Source organism: Pseudophryne corroboree, chromosome 6, assembly GCF_028390025.1.
Source record: "Pseudophryne corroboree isolate aPseCor3 chromosome 6, aPseCor3.hap2, whole genome shotgun sequence".
Taxonomy (NCBI): Eukaryota; Metazoa; Chordata; class Amphibia; order Anura; family Myobatrachidae; genus Pseudophryne; species Pseudophryne corroboree.
The window spans coordinates 584,047,871-584,064,285 of NC_086449.1; the positions used below are offsets into that span (position 1 = coordinate 584,047,871).

General features: G+C 47.6%; 1 protein-coding gene across 8 annotated transcripts in view; it reads left to right on the plus strand.

Annotated features, from left to right (window-relative positions):
* The window catches only part of UNC5A (unc-5 netrin receptor A), a 526,593-nt gene that overhangs the window by 420,046 nt on the left and 90,132 nt on the right, over positions 1–16,415 (plus strand). For all 8 annotated transcript variants that reach the window (XM_063927930.1, XM_063927923.1, XM_063927924.1 and 5 more), the window contains 4 exons: positions 2,508–2,675; positions 3,203–3,367; positions 6,493–6,678; positions 13,362–13,637. In XM_063927930.1, coding sequence (XP_063784000.1) covers positions 2,508–2,675; positions 3,203–3,367; positions 6,493–6,678; positions 13,362–13,637 — 795 coding nt within the window. The remainder of the gene's footprint in view (positions 1–2,507; positions 2,676–3,202; positions 3,368–6,492; positions 6,679–13,361; positions 13,638–16,415) is intronic.

A 16,415-nucleotide genomic window follows, 5' to 3' on the forward strand; every position in this document is an offset into this window, starting at 1 on the left:
ATAGGAGCCATTTTTTTGGGCTAAGGGCAGTGTTGGTCTGGGGCATGAAGGGCCCACTGAGGGAATGCAATGGTTGGGGCCCATGCTTAGGGATATATACTATAGAGGCTTAACTAACAATTAGAGAGTGCATGTTCTGGGCCCCTTGATAAACATATATAGTAAAAACTGCTAGTCCATAACCAATAATGTACCAGATTTATAATTGCAATTCACTGTAGAAAATACACCATAGCCAAATGCAATATAATGTAACATATGTATGATATATATTTCAAGAGCACAGTCTGGAACCTGATCCCTAGTGGAGAGGGTAGGCCCTCAGTTGGGTATGGGTTACCGGCTGCCGGGATCCCGATGGTGAGCATACCGACACCGGGATCCCGGCAGCAGAATGTTGGCGAGGGGGGGGGGGGGGGGGGCGACGACGATTGCAACAAAGCCCTTTGCAGGCTTGCTGCGCTCGCCACAGGTTCTGTTCTCACTCTATGGGTGTCATGGACGCCCACGGGTGGGAATAGAGCCTACTGGTTGGCATTCCATGTGCTGGCATTTATAGCATTCAGGATTCTGGCTTCGGCATGCTGACCGCCGGTATCCCGAGCGACGGTCAGCTAACCACATCCCATCAGACAGTGGAGCCCACTGGGGGTTTGCCCTCTGCCTTTGTGGGCCAGTCTGATTCTGGCTAAGGGATACTTGGCATGTGTGTGTACAACTAGCACTTTGTTTACACAGTAGCAGCCAGGAAAACCTGACACCCCCCTATCACCCAATATTCTAATCAAAAGTAAACAATGTATGTGACTTTTATTATAGCGCTACAGCACCTAGGACATAGACTGTTTCCCTGTTGGGTGAGTAGGAACAGGCTGCAGGTTACGACACACAGAGTGGTGTATATACACTGCTCAAAAAAATAAAGGGAACACTAAAATAACACATCCTAGATCTGAATGAATGAAATATTCTTATTAAATACTTTGTTCTTTACATAGTTGAATGTGCTGACAACAAAATCACACAAAAATTATCAATGGAAATCAAATTTATTAACCCATGGAGGTCTGGATTTGGAGTCACACTCAAAATTAAAGTGGAAAAACACACTACAGGCTGATCCAACTTTGATGTAATGTCCTTAAAACAAGTCAAAATAAGTCTCAGTAGTGTGTGTGGCCTCCACGTGCCTGTATGGCCTCCCTACAATGCCTGGGCAGCTCCTGATGAGGTGGCGGATGGTCTCCTGAAGAATCTCCTCCCAGACCTGGACTAAAGCATCCGCCAACTCCTGGACAGTCTGTGGTGCAACTGTGGCGTTGGTGGATGGAGCGAGACATGATGTCCCAGATGTGCTCAATTGGATTCAGGTCTGGGGAACGGGCGGGCCAGTCCATAGCATCAATGCCTTCGTCTTGCAGGAACTGCTGACACTCTCCAGCCACATGAGGTCTAGCATTGTCTTGCATTAGGAGGAACCCAGGGCCAACCGCACCAGCATATGGTCTCACAAGGGGTCTGAGGATCTCATCTCGGTACCTAATGGCAGTCAGGCTACCTCTGGCGAGTACATGGAGGGCTGTACGGCCCCCCAAAGAAATGCCACCCCACACCATTACTGACCCACTGCCAAACCGGTCATGCTGGAGGATGTTGCAGGCAGCAGAACATTCTCCTTGGCGTCTCCAGACTTTGTCACGTCTGTCACATGTGCTCAGTGAGAACCTGCTTTCATCTGTGAAGAGCACAGGGCGCCAGTGGCGAATTTCTTGGTGTTCTCTGGCAAATGCCAAACGTCCTGCACGATATTGGGCTGTAATCACAACCCCCACCTGTGGACGTCGGGCCCTCATAACACCCTCATGGAGTCTGGTTCTGATCGTTTGAGTAGACACATGCACATTTGTGGTTTGCTGGAGGTCATTTTGCAGGGCTCTGGCAGTGCTCCTCCTGCTCCTCCTTGCACAAAGGCGGAGGTAGCGGTCCTGCTGCTGGGTTGTTGCCCTCCTACGGCCTCCTCCACGTCTCCTGATGTACTGGCCTGTGTCCTGGTAGCGCCTCCATGCTCTGGACACTACGCTGACAGACAAAACAAACCTTCTTGCCACAGCTCACATTGATGTGCCATCCTGGATGAGCTGCACTACCTGAGTCACTTGTGTGGGTTGTAGGGAGGTCATACAGGCACGTGGAGGCCACACACACTACTGAGCCTCATTTTGACTTGTTTTAAGGACATTACATCAAAATTGGATCAGCCTGTAGTGTGTTTTTCCACTTTAATTTTGAGTGTGACTCCAAATCCAGACCTCCATGGGTTAATAAATTTGATTTCCATTGATAATTTTTGTGTGATTTTGTTGTCAGTACATTCAACTATGTAAAGAACAAAGTATTTAATAAGAATATTTCATTCATTCAGATCTAGGATGTGTTATTTTAGTGTTCCCTTTATTTTTTTTGAGCAGTGTATATTGTACAATGCTGTTCCTGTGCTTTTTTTCAAGTTAATGGAGGATGGTCATCATGGACTGACTGGTCTCCGTGTAGCACAACCTGTGGAAGAGGTTGGCAGAAAAGAAGTCGGAGCTGCACTAACCCCACACCTTTAAATGGAGGCTCATTTTGCGAGGGTCAGAACATCCAGAAAACAGCCTGTACCACCCTATGTCCCGGTAAGATAGAGAAGCCCTGTGTCATAGCTCTCCTACTGTCTGTCTGCCAGGATGTATGATTATGCCGCAGGGAGAGATAGTTTGATGGATAGATTGCAATTCTTATATACCCAAGCATACCAAGAAAATGCTGAGCTCGGTACATTGAGGTAATGGAACAGCATTATAGGAAAGTATGAAGGTGAACTAAGCACCTTGTAACAAGGACAGGACTGGACGTGGATCTAGACATTTATATGGTTATTACCAGTGAGTAACTCGGTGGAGGTGTATCATTTAGCAATAGAGAGAAAGAGAGATGAGTTTGTGCTGGAGACAGATATGCAGGGAGGAATAGCTACTGTATTCATGATGAAACGTGGGGAATAGGAATGGCTATGTCCTACAGAGCATGCAAGCAAATGGACATCATAGAAATGATATATGCATAAAACTTGCCACTTGCATGAGATGTAAAGCAAGCTTTTAGGCTGTGCTAGACCTGCTCAGTTTATATTTTTCTTTTGAACGGTTGGCTGTGTACACAGTGAGTGGAGGATGGGCAGAATGGAGCTACTGGTCTTCTTGTACCTCTGACTGCACCCACTGGAGAAGTAGGGAATGTACTCAGCCTGCTCCACGGAATGGGGGGCTGCAGTGTCAAGGACCTGACACAGAGACCCGAAACTGCACCAGTGAACTCTGCATGCACAGTAAGTGTTGCCTATCTGGAACACTGGCACTGTAAAAATGGTTTTAGCTTTTTCAAGTAGACTATAAGGCAACATTTACAATATGTAGGTAAATGATCACATGGCACAACATCTGCACCTCTTCAATTGAGAGCTACTGTAGTAATGTATATATTTATTTGTGATTTAGTCAGCATAATTTAGTGTATTTGTAACGACTTCAAATAACATTTTCACTTTTCACCACTGATGCAACTAGGTTAAAAATAATGTGCCCATCTGTCAAAGGTAATGCATTGATTTCTGTCCCTAGTTCTTTCAGTTTAATGATTATATATTTAATCCTGACTTCAAAGGGAATTGAATCTGTAAACAATCTATACTTATTAACTTTGTTCCCTATGGAATCAGTTCTCATAAGACATCATTTCACCTGCGAGAATAAAGGCAGTGTTTTATGTTACTGGATCAAACTACTGTTTTGCTGTTGGCATTCCATGTGACATACAGATTGTTACTTTAGGCTGTTTCTCCAGGCTGCTCTTCCTTGGGCGCATGTTAGCAGGGTGTGTAAATGTAATGCAGTGTTAGAGATTGTTAGTGCCATAGAAGGTTTAATAGCAGATATACTGTGAGAACAGAGAAATGGATATAGACTTGTTTAAATTGCACTTTTCATCTAACAATCCCCTGGTAATTATGTAAGTGAATGAGCCATTATTCTTCAAATTATAGCTCATGTAGTGAACTAAAGAGAAAAAGTGCTCTCACCTATGTGGTTAAAACGGCTTACACTTACAGTCTTTCATCACTCATCAACCTATCTCAGTGACATGTGATGAGGTACATGGCTGGGGAGGCACTTACAAGTACAGGAGCCAGATTTACACACATACAGTATATGAACCCAAAGGCAGGTACACAGGTGCAGCAGTATATACATTGTGGGCATTATACACAGGTGCAGCAGTATATACATGTGGGCATTATACACAGGTGCAGCAGTATATACATGCGGACATTATACACAGGTGCAGCAGTATATACATGTGGGCATTATACACAGGTGCAGCAGTATATACATATGGGTATTATACACAGGTGCAGCAGTATATACATGTGGGCATTATACACAGGTGCAGCAGTATATACATATGGGTATTATACACAGGTGCAGCAGTATATACATGTGGGCATTATACACAGGTGCAGCAGTATATACTGCTGGAAATTTGGTGACATTTGATCAGAGATGTGCGGACAAGGTAGGCAGGTGAAGCAGGGCCTCTCCTGTCATACTCCAGTATACTGCCGAGTTGTGACTTTAAAAATTATTAGAATAATACCATTTTTTTTAATAATATCTTCTTTTTATTTTCTTATCATTTTCATAGTTGAAACTGTGGATTATACTGGACTATGGCAGGAGAGGCTCAGCCTCACCTATCTCACCTGCCTGCACATCACTGACCTGTTTCTCATTTGCCTGCTGTAATGTGTCTGTTTTTGTAGTTCTTAAAATCCTTGTTCAGCTTAATCAGTGATAATTCATGATTTAAGCAGAGAACAATACTAATTCAGACAAGATCAATCATTTACTAACATCTGCTGTTATAGGAAGAGTTAAATAAATTGTACAGATTAATTAAATTCCCCTCTCAAAAACTATTTCTGATTAAGTTCTCTCAGGGATTGTAATGTTGATTTTTCTACAAGCTAATATATTTTCTTTCCATTCATTTGTAATCATTCTCTGAATACTGTAAAGTAAATATAGATATGCACACTTCTAGTTACAAAAGACGTCCATCATTGTGCCTGACTCATTGTAGCCATTTCTTACAGTCTCGGCTGACTTTCACTCACTTTTAAAAGGCACAAGACTGAATGGAGGAAATGTATATTCAGTACATACAATGCTAAGCTGTGCCGTGTGCTCGATCATATTCTCTGCTGCATTTGCAGATACAGTATGTAAGGCCCTCTTTGCATGAGCAGGGCCCGTCCTACGCATGTGCCCGCTTTTACTGGGAGGGGACGGCATCAACAAAGCGCTGCAGGGGGGGGGGGGGGGGGGGGCGAAGACTGGGGGCGTGGTGTGGGCGTGATTGGGCGGCTGCATGACATCACACGCAGCCGCCACGATCAAAGAGATGGTGGCGGGCCTCATGCGGTCACAGCCAGGCTGCGCCGGCAGGAGTCTTCCTTACTTTTAGCGATTTTTAGTGTATTTTAGCTTAGCAGCGGTTGTATCGCAGAGCGCCTGCAAACATTTTTTGGTAGTTTCAGAGTAGCTCAAAACCTACTCAGCACTTGCGATCACTTCAGACTATTCAGTTCCGGAATTGACGTCACACACCCGCCCAGCCACGTCTGCGTTTTTCCTGCCACGCCTGTATTTTTCCGAACACTCCCTGAAAACGGTCAGATGCCACCCAGAAACGCCCACTTCATGTCAATCACTCTGCGGTCAGCAGTGCGACTGAAATGCATCGCTAGACCCTGTGCAAAACTGCATCGTTCGTTGTGCCCATACGTCGCGCGTGCGCATTGAGCTGCATACGCATGTGCAGAACTGACGTTTTTCAGCCTGATCGCTGCACTGTGAACAAATTCAGCTAGCGATCAACTCGGAATGACCCCCATAATGCCAAGGCTCATCTAATAAGACACGAGTGGCAGTAATCATGACTTAGTAATCATGAGAGGTGTACAGTATCTACAGGACACAAGTGTGCTCTGACATAAACAGAGCAATCGCATTCTGGCTGAGAAAGATGGGCACATTGGCCTTTTCAGATGTGAGCCAAATGTCAGACAGAACTGAGCTGTAATATACAGTGTGCAGGGGATAAAGGGATTCAGTTCACTCTGCGGAGCCTTGGGTTCTGATTACTGTGGGATGATTTGAAGGAAATGGAGCAGTTCCTCTTACAAGGAGCCCATTATAACTGTTTTGTGCATTAGCATTATTATATTGGTATTACAATTACAATTAGGAAAATCAATGTCAATGGCCCATAGATTTAATCTGTTCTAAATAGATGACATTATAACAGAGAGTGGTATGTAATGCTCGCTTATTGCCATATATCTCCTGCACAAATATTCATTGTGTCTCATTTTTCTTTCTTTGGGTGCTGCAGCTGTGGGTGCCCCTGAGGACGTGGCCCTGTACGTGGGAGTGGTGGCAGTGGCGGTGTTCCTAGTGCTGCTGTTAGCAGTGATACTGGTGTGCTGGCGCAGGAAGGAGGGCCTGGATGCTGATGTGGCAGACTCCTCCATCCTTACAGCTGCTTTCCAGCCTGTCAGCCTGAAGCCTGGCAAAGCAGGTGAAGTCTGCAGTGTGTTGTAATTAGGGGCATTTATTAACCTCTGCACAAGCATAATGTTTATACATCTGGCTGTGTTAATGTACAGTTGGTTGCTGTCATAATTGATGTAAATACATGTGGTGGTAGAGGATAGCTACACTAAAAGGAGCAGTGGTCAAGTTGTGCCATTGCTGATTACAGATAGCATGTGAGCATTGCACAAGCCAGAAAAGCTTACGTATTACTTATTGTGGAGCTAATTATGCCACCTATAAATATCGTTTGTTGGCCCCAATAATTTAATAATCCAGCATTTACTGCCATTTTAAATGCAATTCATTCTATAGCTATTTTATGTTTTATACTAGGTTCTCAAAATACATAATTCCCAGCAATACATATGTAGTGGCTTCCACCATGCACAAGCACATTATATAGAGACCATTCCTTTTCTGTCTCCTTTAACACCACCTCCCACCCCATCCTCTACCTATCGGTGTTCCCCAAGAGTGCATCCTTGAAACACTGTACTTCTGACTTTATTACTCCTTAGGTTATCCGTTCCTTTGGTCTCCAATACCACCTTTACACTGATGACACTCAAATTTATCTATCCTCCCCTCACGTTTCTCTTGAATTTCTTCATGCCCCTCTGCCATCTCTTCCAAAAGTGAACTGCTCTACTTCTCCTCTTCCAAGGCCCCATACTCTCTTTTCCCCTCTATTTTGACCCTTTCTTACTCCTGATTCCACCAAAATCCTCATCATATCCTGGCTTGATTACTGTAACCACTTCTTCTTTGGCATCCCACTTACTCTTTACCTGATTCAATCTATAATGAAAGCTGCTGCACTTCTCATTTTCCTTTCTATCTGCTCCATGTTACGGGTGTACTACGAGTGGCCGGCGCTCTGGATCCTGGCGCCCAGCATACCGGCGCCGGGATCCCGTCCGCCGGAATGCCGGCAGCTAGGTGAGCGCAAAAGAGCTCCTTGTGGCACGGTGGCGCGGTCATGCTATTTATTCTCCCTTCAGGGGTGTTGTGGGCACCCCAAGAGGCAGATTAGGTGTTGGTATACCGGCGGTCGGGATCCCGGCTCCGGTATACTGAGTGCCAGGATTCCGACAGCCGGTATATCGAGTACCTCCCCTATATTGCAAATCCCCTCAGCAGCTTGCTTCATTGTCTGTCCAGTTCTATCTGGTAGCCCTTACTTACAAAACACTTAGGTTGTCAATTTGTCAGGTGGAGATAAGAAATTTGTCCGGTTTTTGCAAGAAAAACAGCTATGGACGCGATATGTCCGGGTAATTTATCAAGCAACGAAAAAACTCTACTTTTCATTGCTTGTCTGAGAAGCATACTGCCATATCTGGATGGTGTCGCGCACTCTTACCTGCTGTCTGGAGAGCAGAATCCGAAGGGAAGATATCTTCCGACTCTTCCTAGAAGTTACGGGTCTTGCTCCTCCCCTGTCCTGTGTCCTTTCTGATTCGCGTATAGACAGTGTATACATAGGGGAACTAGAAAAAACAACACTGCAGCTGTTATGAGTTAGAAGAACACATCTCTGGCAGAGGAAAACTGACAAAAACATAGTTATGCAGCAAAGAAAAGCGAAATTGCAAGACACATGGCATCAAACATCAGCGAACATTCAGAATTAGACCCCTGAATAACTGTGTCTCATCCTACAGGTCTGACTATGGGCCCGATTCAGACCTGATCGCTGTTGTGCCTTTTCGCAGGGAAGCTGATTATCAATTGACTGTGCATGCGTACGGATCATAATTTGCACGCCCAAGGCCAAACTGCGAAAGAATCCAGCGTCTTTTTTGATCGCTAGGTGTACGCAAGTTGATTGACAGGAAACCGGCGTTTGTGGGTGGTAACTGGCTGATTTCTGGGAGTGTCAGGAAAAACGCAGGTGTTCCAAAGCGTTTTCAGGGAGGGTGTGTGACGTTAGCTCCGGCCCTGAACAGCCTGTTGCTATCGTACTGTAGAAGTAGGTCCTGGGCTATGCACAGACTGGAAAAAACATTTGATGATGAGTGAGTTGCAAACGGATTTGCAGCTGACCGGTGTATGCAGAGCTTTATGCAAGGCATACGCAGACTTGCACGGGGCAGTATTTACTCTGTTTGGGTGGCGACTGTGTAAACGCAAACCTCTGCAAATTCACAGACGAGCGATTAGGTCTGCATCGGGCACTATGTTCCTGCCCACTCTCCTCCAGCCCATTCTGCTCTTCTTCCAGTTGCTGCCTCTTCTCCACCCTGGTTATGTCCCATCAAGCTTGCCTCCTGCTCTGCCCCCTCATCTGTAACTCACTTTCTCAGTTTACTGCCAGTTTCTTCAATTTCCAATGTCCACTAAAAAATACACCTTTATCATCAGTCTCCGACCTCTTCTCCCCTGACCTTCTCTTGTTCCCAGTTGAACCTCCAATTGTCACCGCTCTTCTCAGCAGGTGAGCTCTCGCAGGCAGGGCCTACCTACCTCATGTTCTTTCCCAGCACTTTCCTTGTTTCCAGTGCTCCTTGTCTCCTAGTACCAGGAGGAGATGTATTAAAGTGGCCACAGAAGATCATTGAATGCAGTTCCTGCTTTGTCCATTATTGAGGCAAAGCAGGGCTAATTACAGTATCAAGGAAATGTATTATACAGGTTGAGTATCCCTTATCCAAAATGCTTGGGACCAGAGGTATTTTGGATATCGGATTTTTCTGTATTTTGGAATAATTGCATACCATAATGAGATATCATGGTGATGGGACCTAAATCTAAGCACAGAATGCATTTATGTTATATATATATAATAGCCCTATTCTGTGACCTTGTGATTCATTTGCTAACGCTGGGCGGAGTCACAACAGTGGGCGGAGTTATTCAAATGAGTCACAGAGATCTGGCCAAATCTACAGGAGACTAGGAGCAGAAGCAGAAAGCATGGGCATTGGGCATGGCACAGGCAGGGGTGCATACCTCTCAGCTTTCTGCAGGAGCTTTCTCCAGGCAGAAGGAGGGAAACACACTCGGCGAAAAGGGGGCGTGGCTTCATGGGAGGGCCCCCGTTTTCGTCAGTGAGGGGGCTTGCCCAGCGCTCTGTGAGCTGCTGGCATGCCCCCAGGGGCTGATTATGAGTCCGGGGGGCACAGGGCACTTGAGACAGGGGAGCCCTATCTCATTGCTGTGCCTGCTGTGGGTTGGGGGCGTGACCTAATCGCGGCCCGCGCGGCCACGCCCCCTTATGCAAATTTCAATTTTTATTTTTATTTTTTTTATGGGATTTTGGCCCCTCAGCTAGGGCTAAATCCAGAGGACGTGGTCGCTCCCCCTACACACCCGCACAGGGAGAAGAAAGCAGGGAGACTGCTGCCTCCCTGCAACACCACAGACCTGCCAATATGCAGCAGCGTGTGCTGACTGTAGCACAATGCTGCCGCTGTTGCTGGCAGGACGGGGGAGCTTCTGAGCTGGGACAGAGCTACTCCAGCCGGGGGGCCCCCTAAAACTGTGGGGCCAACGGTACGTATAACCCCTGGCCACCCCCCCCTTAATCCGGCTCTGCTGCTGGAACCCCCCCCCCGTAATCCGTACCCCCTGATGCCCCCTCTCCCTCTGTCTCCACTATTCACCGCTGCTCTGCTAAGCAGAACAGCGAGTACAGGAGCTTTCCAACTGTCCCCCCCCACCGCCGGACACTGCGACCCGCGGGTGGGACAGCGGGACAGACCCCAAAAAATGGGACTGTCCCTCGAAAATCGGGACATTTGGGAGGTATGGGGGTGTGTGAGGGGTATGTCATACAGACAGACGGGCACCGGCTCACTGTGTGCTTGACCCCCCACATCGGCATACTCAGCAGGGTCTCTCTGGTGCGGAGGAGCGTCACTTTCTGACACACTCCACGCTTCTTAGCTGCAGTTTAGTGGGGCACCTGCCGCTGTGCAGGTTCCATACTGCCTCTGTTATCTCCAGCCCCGGCAACCCCGCCGCTAGCTGCAGCGCTGCCACCCGCAGTGGAGTGCGCCCAGCTCATTCACACACTTTAGCTGGCGGGTAGCGCTGCAGAAATCCGAGCTGCTTGCAGGCTCTGACCCACTCCTCCCTCCAGCCGCAGCGTCTCCTGGGAGCTAACCAGTCACTCCCAGTCTCCCCTTACCACAGTGCCCGGAAGCCGTGAGGTCCGCGCCACGTGCATGCTATGATCCCCTCCTTCCTCCTGCCGCAGCATCTCCTGGGGGCTAACCAGTCATTTCCAGTCTCACCTTACCACAGTGCCCGGCAGCTGCGCGAGGTCTGCGGTGTGTGACTGAGGAGGGGGGGAGGGATGCGGACTGGCAGAGAAAGCAGGACTCCAGCCTGAGAGAGTCAGCCATGCCAAGTCTCCAGCAGCAGCAGATCCCAACAGGTTGGAATGGAACAGCAGCAGCCAGCAGCAGTGACTCCGGTAAGACACATCTGTCTGTCACCACTGTTTTGTCCCTAATACCAATCTCTCCCGTGCCCTGTGTTCTGTCATGTCCCTGTCACCCCTGGCCTTGCCCTGCCACCCTTATTCTGGCCCTTTCACCCTTATCCTGGCCCTTTCACCCTTATCCTGGCCCTGTCACCCTTATGCTGGCCCTGTTACCCCTATCCTGGCCCTGTCACCCCTGTGCTTGCCCTGTCAACCCTATACTGGCCCCGTCACCCCTGTCCTGGTCCTGCTGCCCCTACCCTGGCCCTGTCACCCCTATCCTGTCCCTATCATTTCTGTCCTGGCCCTGTCACCCCTGTCCTGGCCCCGTCACCCCTGTCCTGGCACCATCACCCCTGACCTGGCCCCGTCAACCCTGTACTGACCCTGTCACCCCTGTCCTGGCCCTGTTACTGCATACCCTCCAACTACCTTTTATGGCATGTACAGTACCCGCAGCGCCTCCAGACCTCTCCCCAATGCACTACACCTCCGCACCTTCCCCTCCACCACATGCGGCACTCCACCCCTCCCCCACATGCTGTGCCTCCAGACCCCCTACACCACCCGTGGCTCCCACTCCTCCACCCCTTCACCACCCACAGCACCTCCAGGCCCCTTCCACCATTCACCCCCCTTATACGTCTCCCCCCACACCTGCCCCCCTCCACCCGCAGCATCTGCAGACACCCTCCTCCATCAGCGGTCCCCCCCTCCCCCACCCCTCCCCCACCAATGGCACCCCCGCACCTGCCCCTCCACCACCTGCAGCACCTCCGGACCTCCTTTCCCATCCGCCGCAACACCCGTACCTGCCCCTACCCTACCTATGGTGCCTGCGGTCCCCTACCCAACCCCCGGCACACCCATCCCACAGCACCTCCGGAACCCTTCACCCATCCGCAACATCCCCACACCTGCCCCTCTCCCACCCGTGGCACCCCTGCCCCTCCCCCACCTGCAGTGCCTCCGGACCCCTCCCCCATCTGCATCCCCCACTCCTCTGCCCCTCCCCCACGCGCAGCACCTCCCGAACCTTCCCCATCCGGGCCCCACCCCCACTTCTGCCTTCCCTCCACCCGCAGCATCTACAGACACCATCCGCAGTCCCCACCGCACCCGCTACATTATGTACATCGTGCCCTGCAGGTGCTGTTCACGCCGTCGCAAGGGGCTGCGCCTCCTTCACCATCGCACGCCCTTTTATTGTGCAATATTTAACCACTAACAAAGGAATGCAGGTAATACTCCATATAATACAAATATTAAACCCCAGAAAGGCATGCAAGGGTTAAGGGGGCGTAGCCCCTTGCGACGGTGTGAAGAGCGCCCGTAGGGCGCGATGAAGCACCTAGTGTTATATATACACCTTCTACACACAGCCGGAAGGTCATTTTAGCCAATATTTTTTGTAACTTTGTGCATTAAACAAAGTGTGTCTACATTCACACAATTCATTTATGTTTCATATACACCTTATACACACAGCCTGAAGGTCATTTAATACAATATCTTTAATAACTTTGTGTATTAAACAAAGTTTGTGTACACTGAGCCATCAAAAAACAAAGTTTTCACTATCTCACTCTCAGTCAAAAAAGTCCGTATTTCGGAATATTCCGTATTTCGGAATATTTGGATATGGGATACTCAACCTGTATAAGCTTTTGCCGAAGAGGGTTACCATTCAGTGATTCCAGACAGGCCCTTTCATCTGATGGTGACAGGCGCAAGCAGGCATATCATGCATGCACCAGTCTTTCCTACTCTCCAGCACCCATGGCTGCAACTGCGTCAGTTAAAACTTTAGTTATAACTGACAATTCTTTTTTATGCATCTCCTGGTTCCGACTTCCAGAAGATAGCTGCACCAGGGTCTGGTGGCAAAAATTTTCCTGGCTACTAGGAGAAACAGTAAGTGCATCTTCCTTTAGTAACTTTTGATGCACTATTGCCACCATTGAAATATATAGTGGTGTCAATATTTACAGAAAGACTCCCAGTATTGACGTTAGCGCTTTGGTACAGTATGTGCTCTGATACATTGAGGGATGCAGTCATTTCAGTGCATATCACTTCCCCTACATAATTTTACATAATGAGGACTATAAAAAGTGGTCAAACTCTCAGATAATAATTGTGTCCATGCTAAATTATCGGATAGTTTTATTAAATATGGTTTTGATATTATACTAGGAAAGGCAGATATATATTATTTGTGGCTTTTTTTTAACTAGGCCAGGCCCACTTGCTGACAATTCAGCCTGATCTCAGCACTGCTACAATGACCTATCAGGGATCCTTGTGCCTACGACAAGACGGTAGCAACAAATTCCAGCTAACTAATGGACATCTTCTACCACCTATGGGACCAGGGTTACCAAGGGAACATAGCCACACTCTACCACGTCTCTCCACCCAGAGCTACTTTCGCACCCTGCCTCGTGGATCCAGCAATATGGCATATGGGACTTTTAACTTTCTAGGAGGACGTCTGAAGATCCCAAATACTGGTACTGTATATTTAGGTGTTAGAAAGTTGATATTAACAAGTATCAGTAAATATATTGATGGTCTATACAACTGTATTTAAATTGTTGCATGTAAATCACATTTAAGGGATTGGTAAAGAAATGCAACATAACTTAGTGGATTATAGGTCAACAGTAAAAAAGTCGACATTGTCTAGATCTACCATAAAAGGTTGAATGTGAGAAAGGTCAACACAATGAAAAGGTTGACATGGAAATGGTCTACATAAAAAGGTCGACATAAAAAGGGCAACATGCGTTTTTAATTGTTTTGCGTGTTAAATTGTAGGTTTCAGTACATAGAACCCCAATTAGTGTACCGCGTCCCCTAGCATGGCGAGTGAGCTTCAGACAAGGTGCCTCGTTTTTACCGTTCCCAATCATAGTCCACATGGATGATAAAGTATGAAAAAATTTAAAACACTTAAAAAAAATGACTAAAAACTCATGTTGACCATAGGTTGTGTCGACCATTGACATGTCAACCATTGGAACCTGCTGACCTTTTGCCCATGTCGACCATATGCAAGTTGACCTATTGACTGTCGACCTATCATCCGGATACCAAATTAGTGTTGGTCTGCTTATATCGATGAGCCGTATTTTTTAAGTGATCCCAAGTTAAAATTTTTTTTTTTTTTAACAATTTTCTTTATTCACACCAAGAGAGACTGAAAGGTCAACAACATGTAGTACAAAAAGCAGTGGCATAATAAAATGTACATAACAGTCCTCAAGGCGTCATTTTTCCAATTATTTTGTATATAAATAACAGATAAGCAAAATTTCTCCTCGAAACAGGAGCGCATAAACGGGGAAAATGGGGACATCAGGAGGTAGCGGGGAGAGAGGGAGGGGGGACAGAGAGAGAGAAAAGAAAGAAAGAAAAAGGGGAGAGAGGGGACAACAAATCCGTTCTAAACGACAGTGGGAGTATAATATCTGGTTTATCTGCATTAATTATAGACACTACTCATAGAATGGGTATACCTGTATAATATGAAGCAGTGCCGAGACAGTCAGGCACCAAAATTGCAGGGCGATGTCCGGAGGGAGGGCCCGGGTGCGACCCACTCGGGGGTCAGTGAGATGGGGTTAGAGGCCAGGATTGAATCCTAAGTTGAGGGGGACCGCGCATTTAGCCAAGGACCCCAGACTAATTCAAATTTGTGGGGGCAGTCATGCAGGTAATAGGTGATTTTTTCCATGTTGGCTACGAACCATATATGATTGTTTAGGGCAGGGATCGTGGGCGGAGCGTCGGTTTTCCAGTTTTTGGCAATCAAGGATTTAGCCGCTACTAGTATATGGGAAAATAATTTATTCAGTAGGGGGTCAAGGTCTGGGTGTGGACGGGCCAGTAGAAACATCCATGGGTCTAATGTAAGCTTAAGCCCTGCTAAGGAGTTCAATATGTCGAGCACTTTCCTCCAGTAGTTAACGATACGTGGGCAGGTCCACCAAATATGAAGGAGAGTACCCCGTAGGCCGCATCCCCGCCAACACACCGGGGTGGCAGAAGGAAACATCCGCGATAGTTTGTCTGGGGTATAGTACCACCTGTAATATAATTTATAGGATGTCTCCTTGAGTCGGGTCGAGATTGAGCTTTTAGCAATGCCCTCCCGAACTTCCTCCCAACAGGTTTCATCGGGGGGGGGGGCCCAAGTCCCTCTCCCACTCCCGTTCGTGGCGGGTCTGCGGTCCAGAGGAGGTCCCAACCAACAGGGTATATATTTTCGAGATTAGGCCTCTGCTTATGGGTTTTGCAAGACATAAAGACTCAAAGGGTTTAAGGTCCCGCTGGGCGTCGGCCTGTGGTAGGGATAGAAGGAAATGACGGAGTTGGAAATATTCAAAGAAGGGAGGGGACAGTGAGGGGAATTTGGATTTAATAACATCTAATGACATCCATTGGCCTTGTAGGGATAGGTCGTGGACCACAAGGATCCGGGCATTAAACCAGGATGTAAATTTACGGGGAGGGATCCCGGCGGGAAAATCCGGGTTGTCCCAAAGGGGTGTAAGAGGGGAGTGTGGGAAGGATAAGCAGTATTTCGTAGTAGACTTGTGCCAGGTAGATAGATGAAATTTAAGGGAAGGTGAGATGTCTCTAAGAGCCAGTCGGTGTGGTTTGCCCAGGCCCCATAGCGAAGCCAGTGAACGGATTCCCATGGATAGTGCGGCGAGATCAACCCAGGCAATACAGCCACGGGGCGCAAATGAGGCCACCATTTGACTGAGATGACTAGCCAGGTAGTAGAGTTTAATATCGGGGAATCCTCGGCCACCCGCAGTGCGGGGAAGTCGAAGTACATTAAAGGCAATCCGAGGGGGTTTGTCGTTCCAAACAAACTTCACAAATGAGGCCTGGGCATCCCTGAGGACCTTCTCCGGGACCCTCACAGGCAGGGTCTGAAAAAGATATAGAAGTTGTGGCATAACTGTCATTTTAAGGGCAATTATCCTACCCAGCCAGGATATGATGTGCGTCCTCCATCTTATCAAATCTGATTTGATCTTGTTTAGTATCCGTGGAAAATTTTCGGAGTATAAGGAGTTATAGTGGGAGGTAATATAGACTCCTAGGTACTTGATCTTATTAGTTTGCCAACGTAAGTCAAAGGAGGACTGTAGAGAGCGCCTAAGGTCTCCAGGGACATGGAGCAGCATGGCTTCCGATTTAGAGTAGTTTATTTTATATCCCGAGAGGGAACCATATTCCTCTATAATCCTGTATAGGGCGGGTAGGGAAGACTG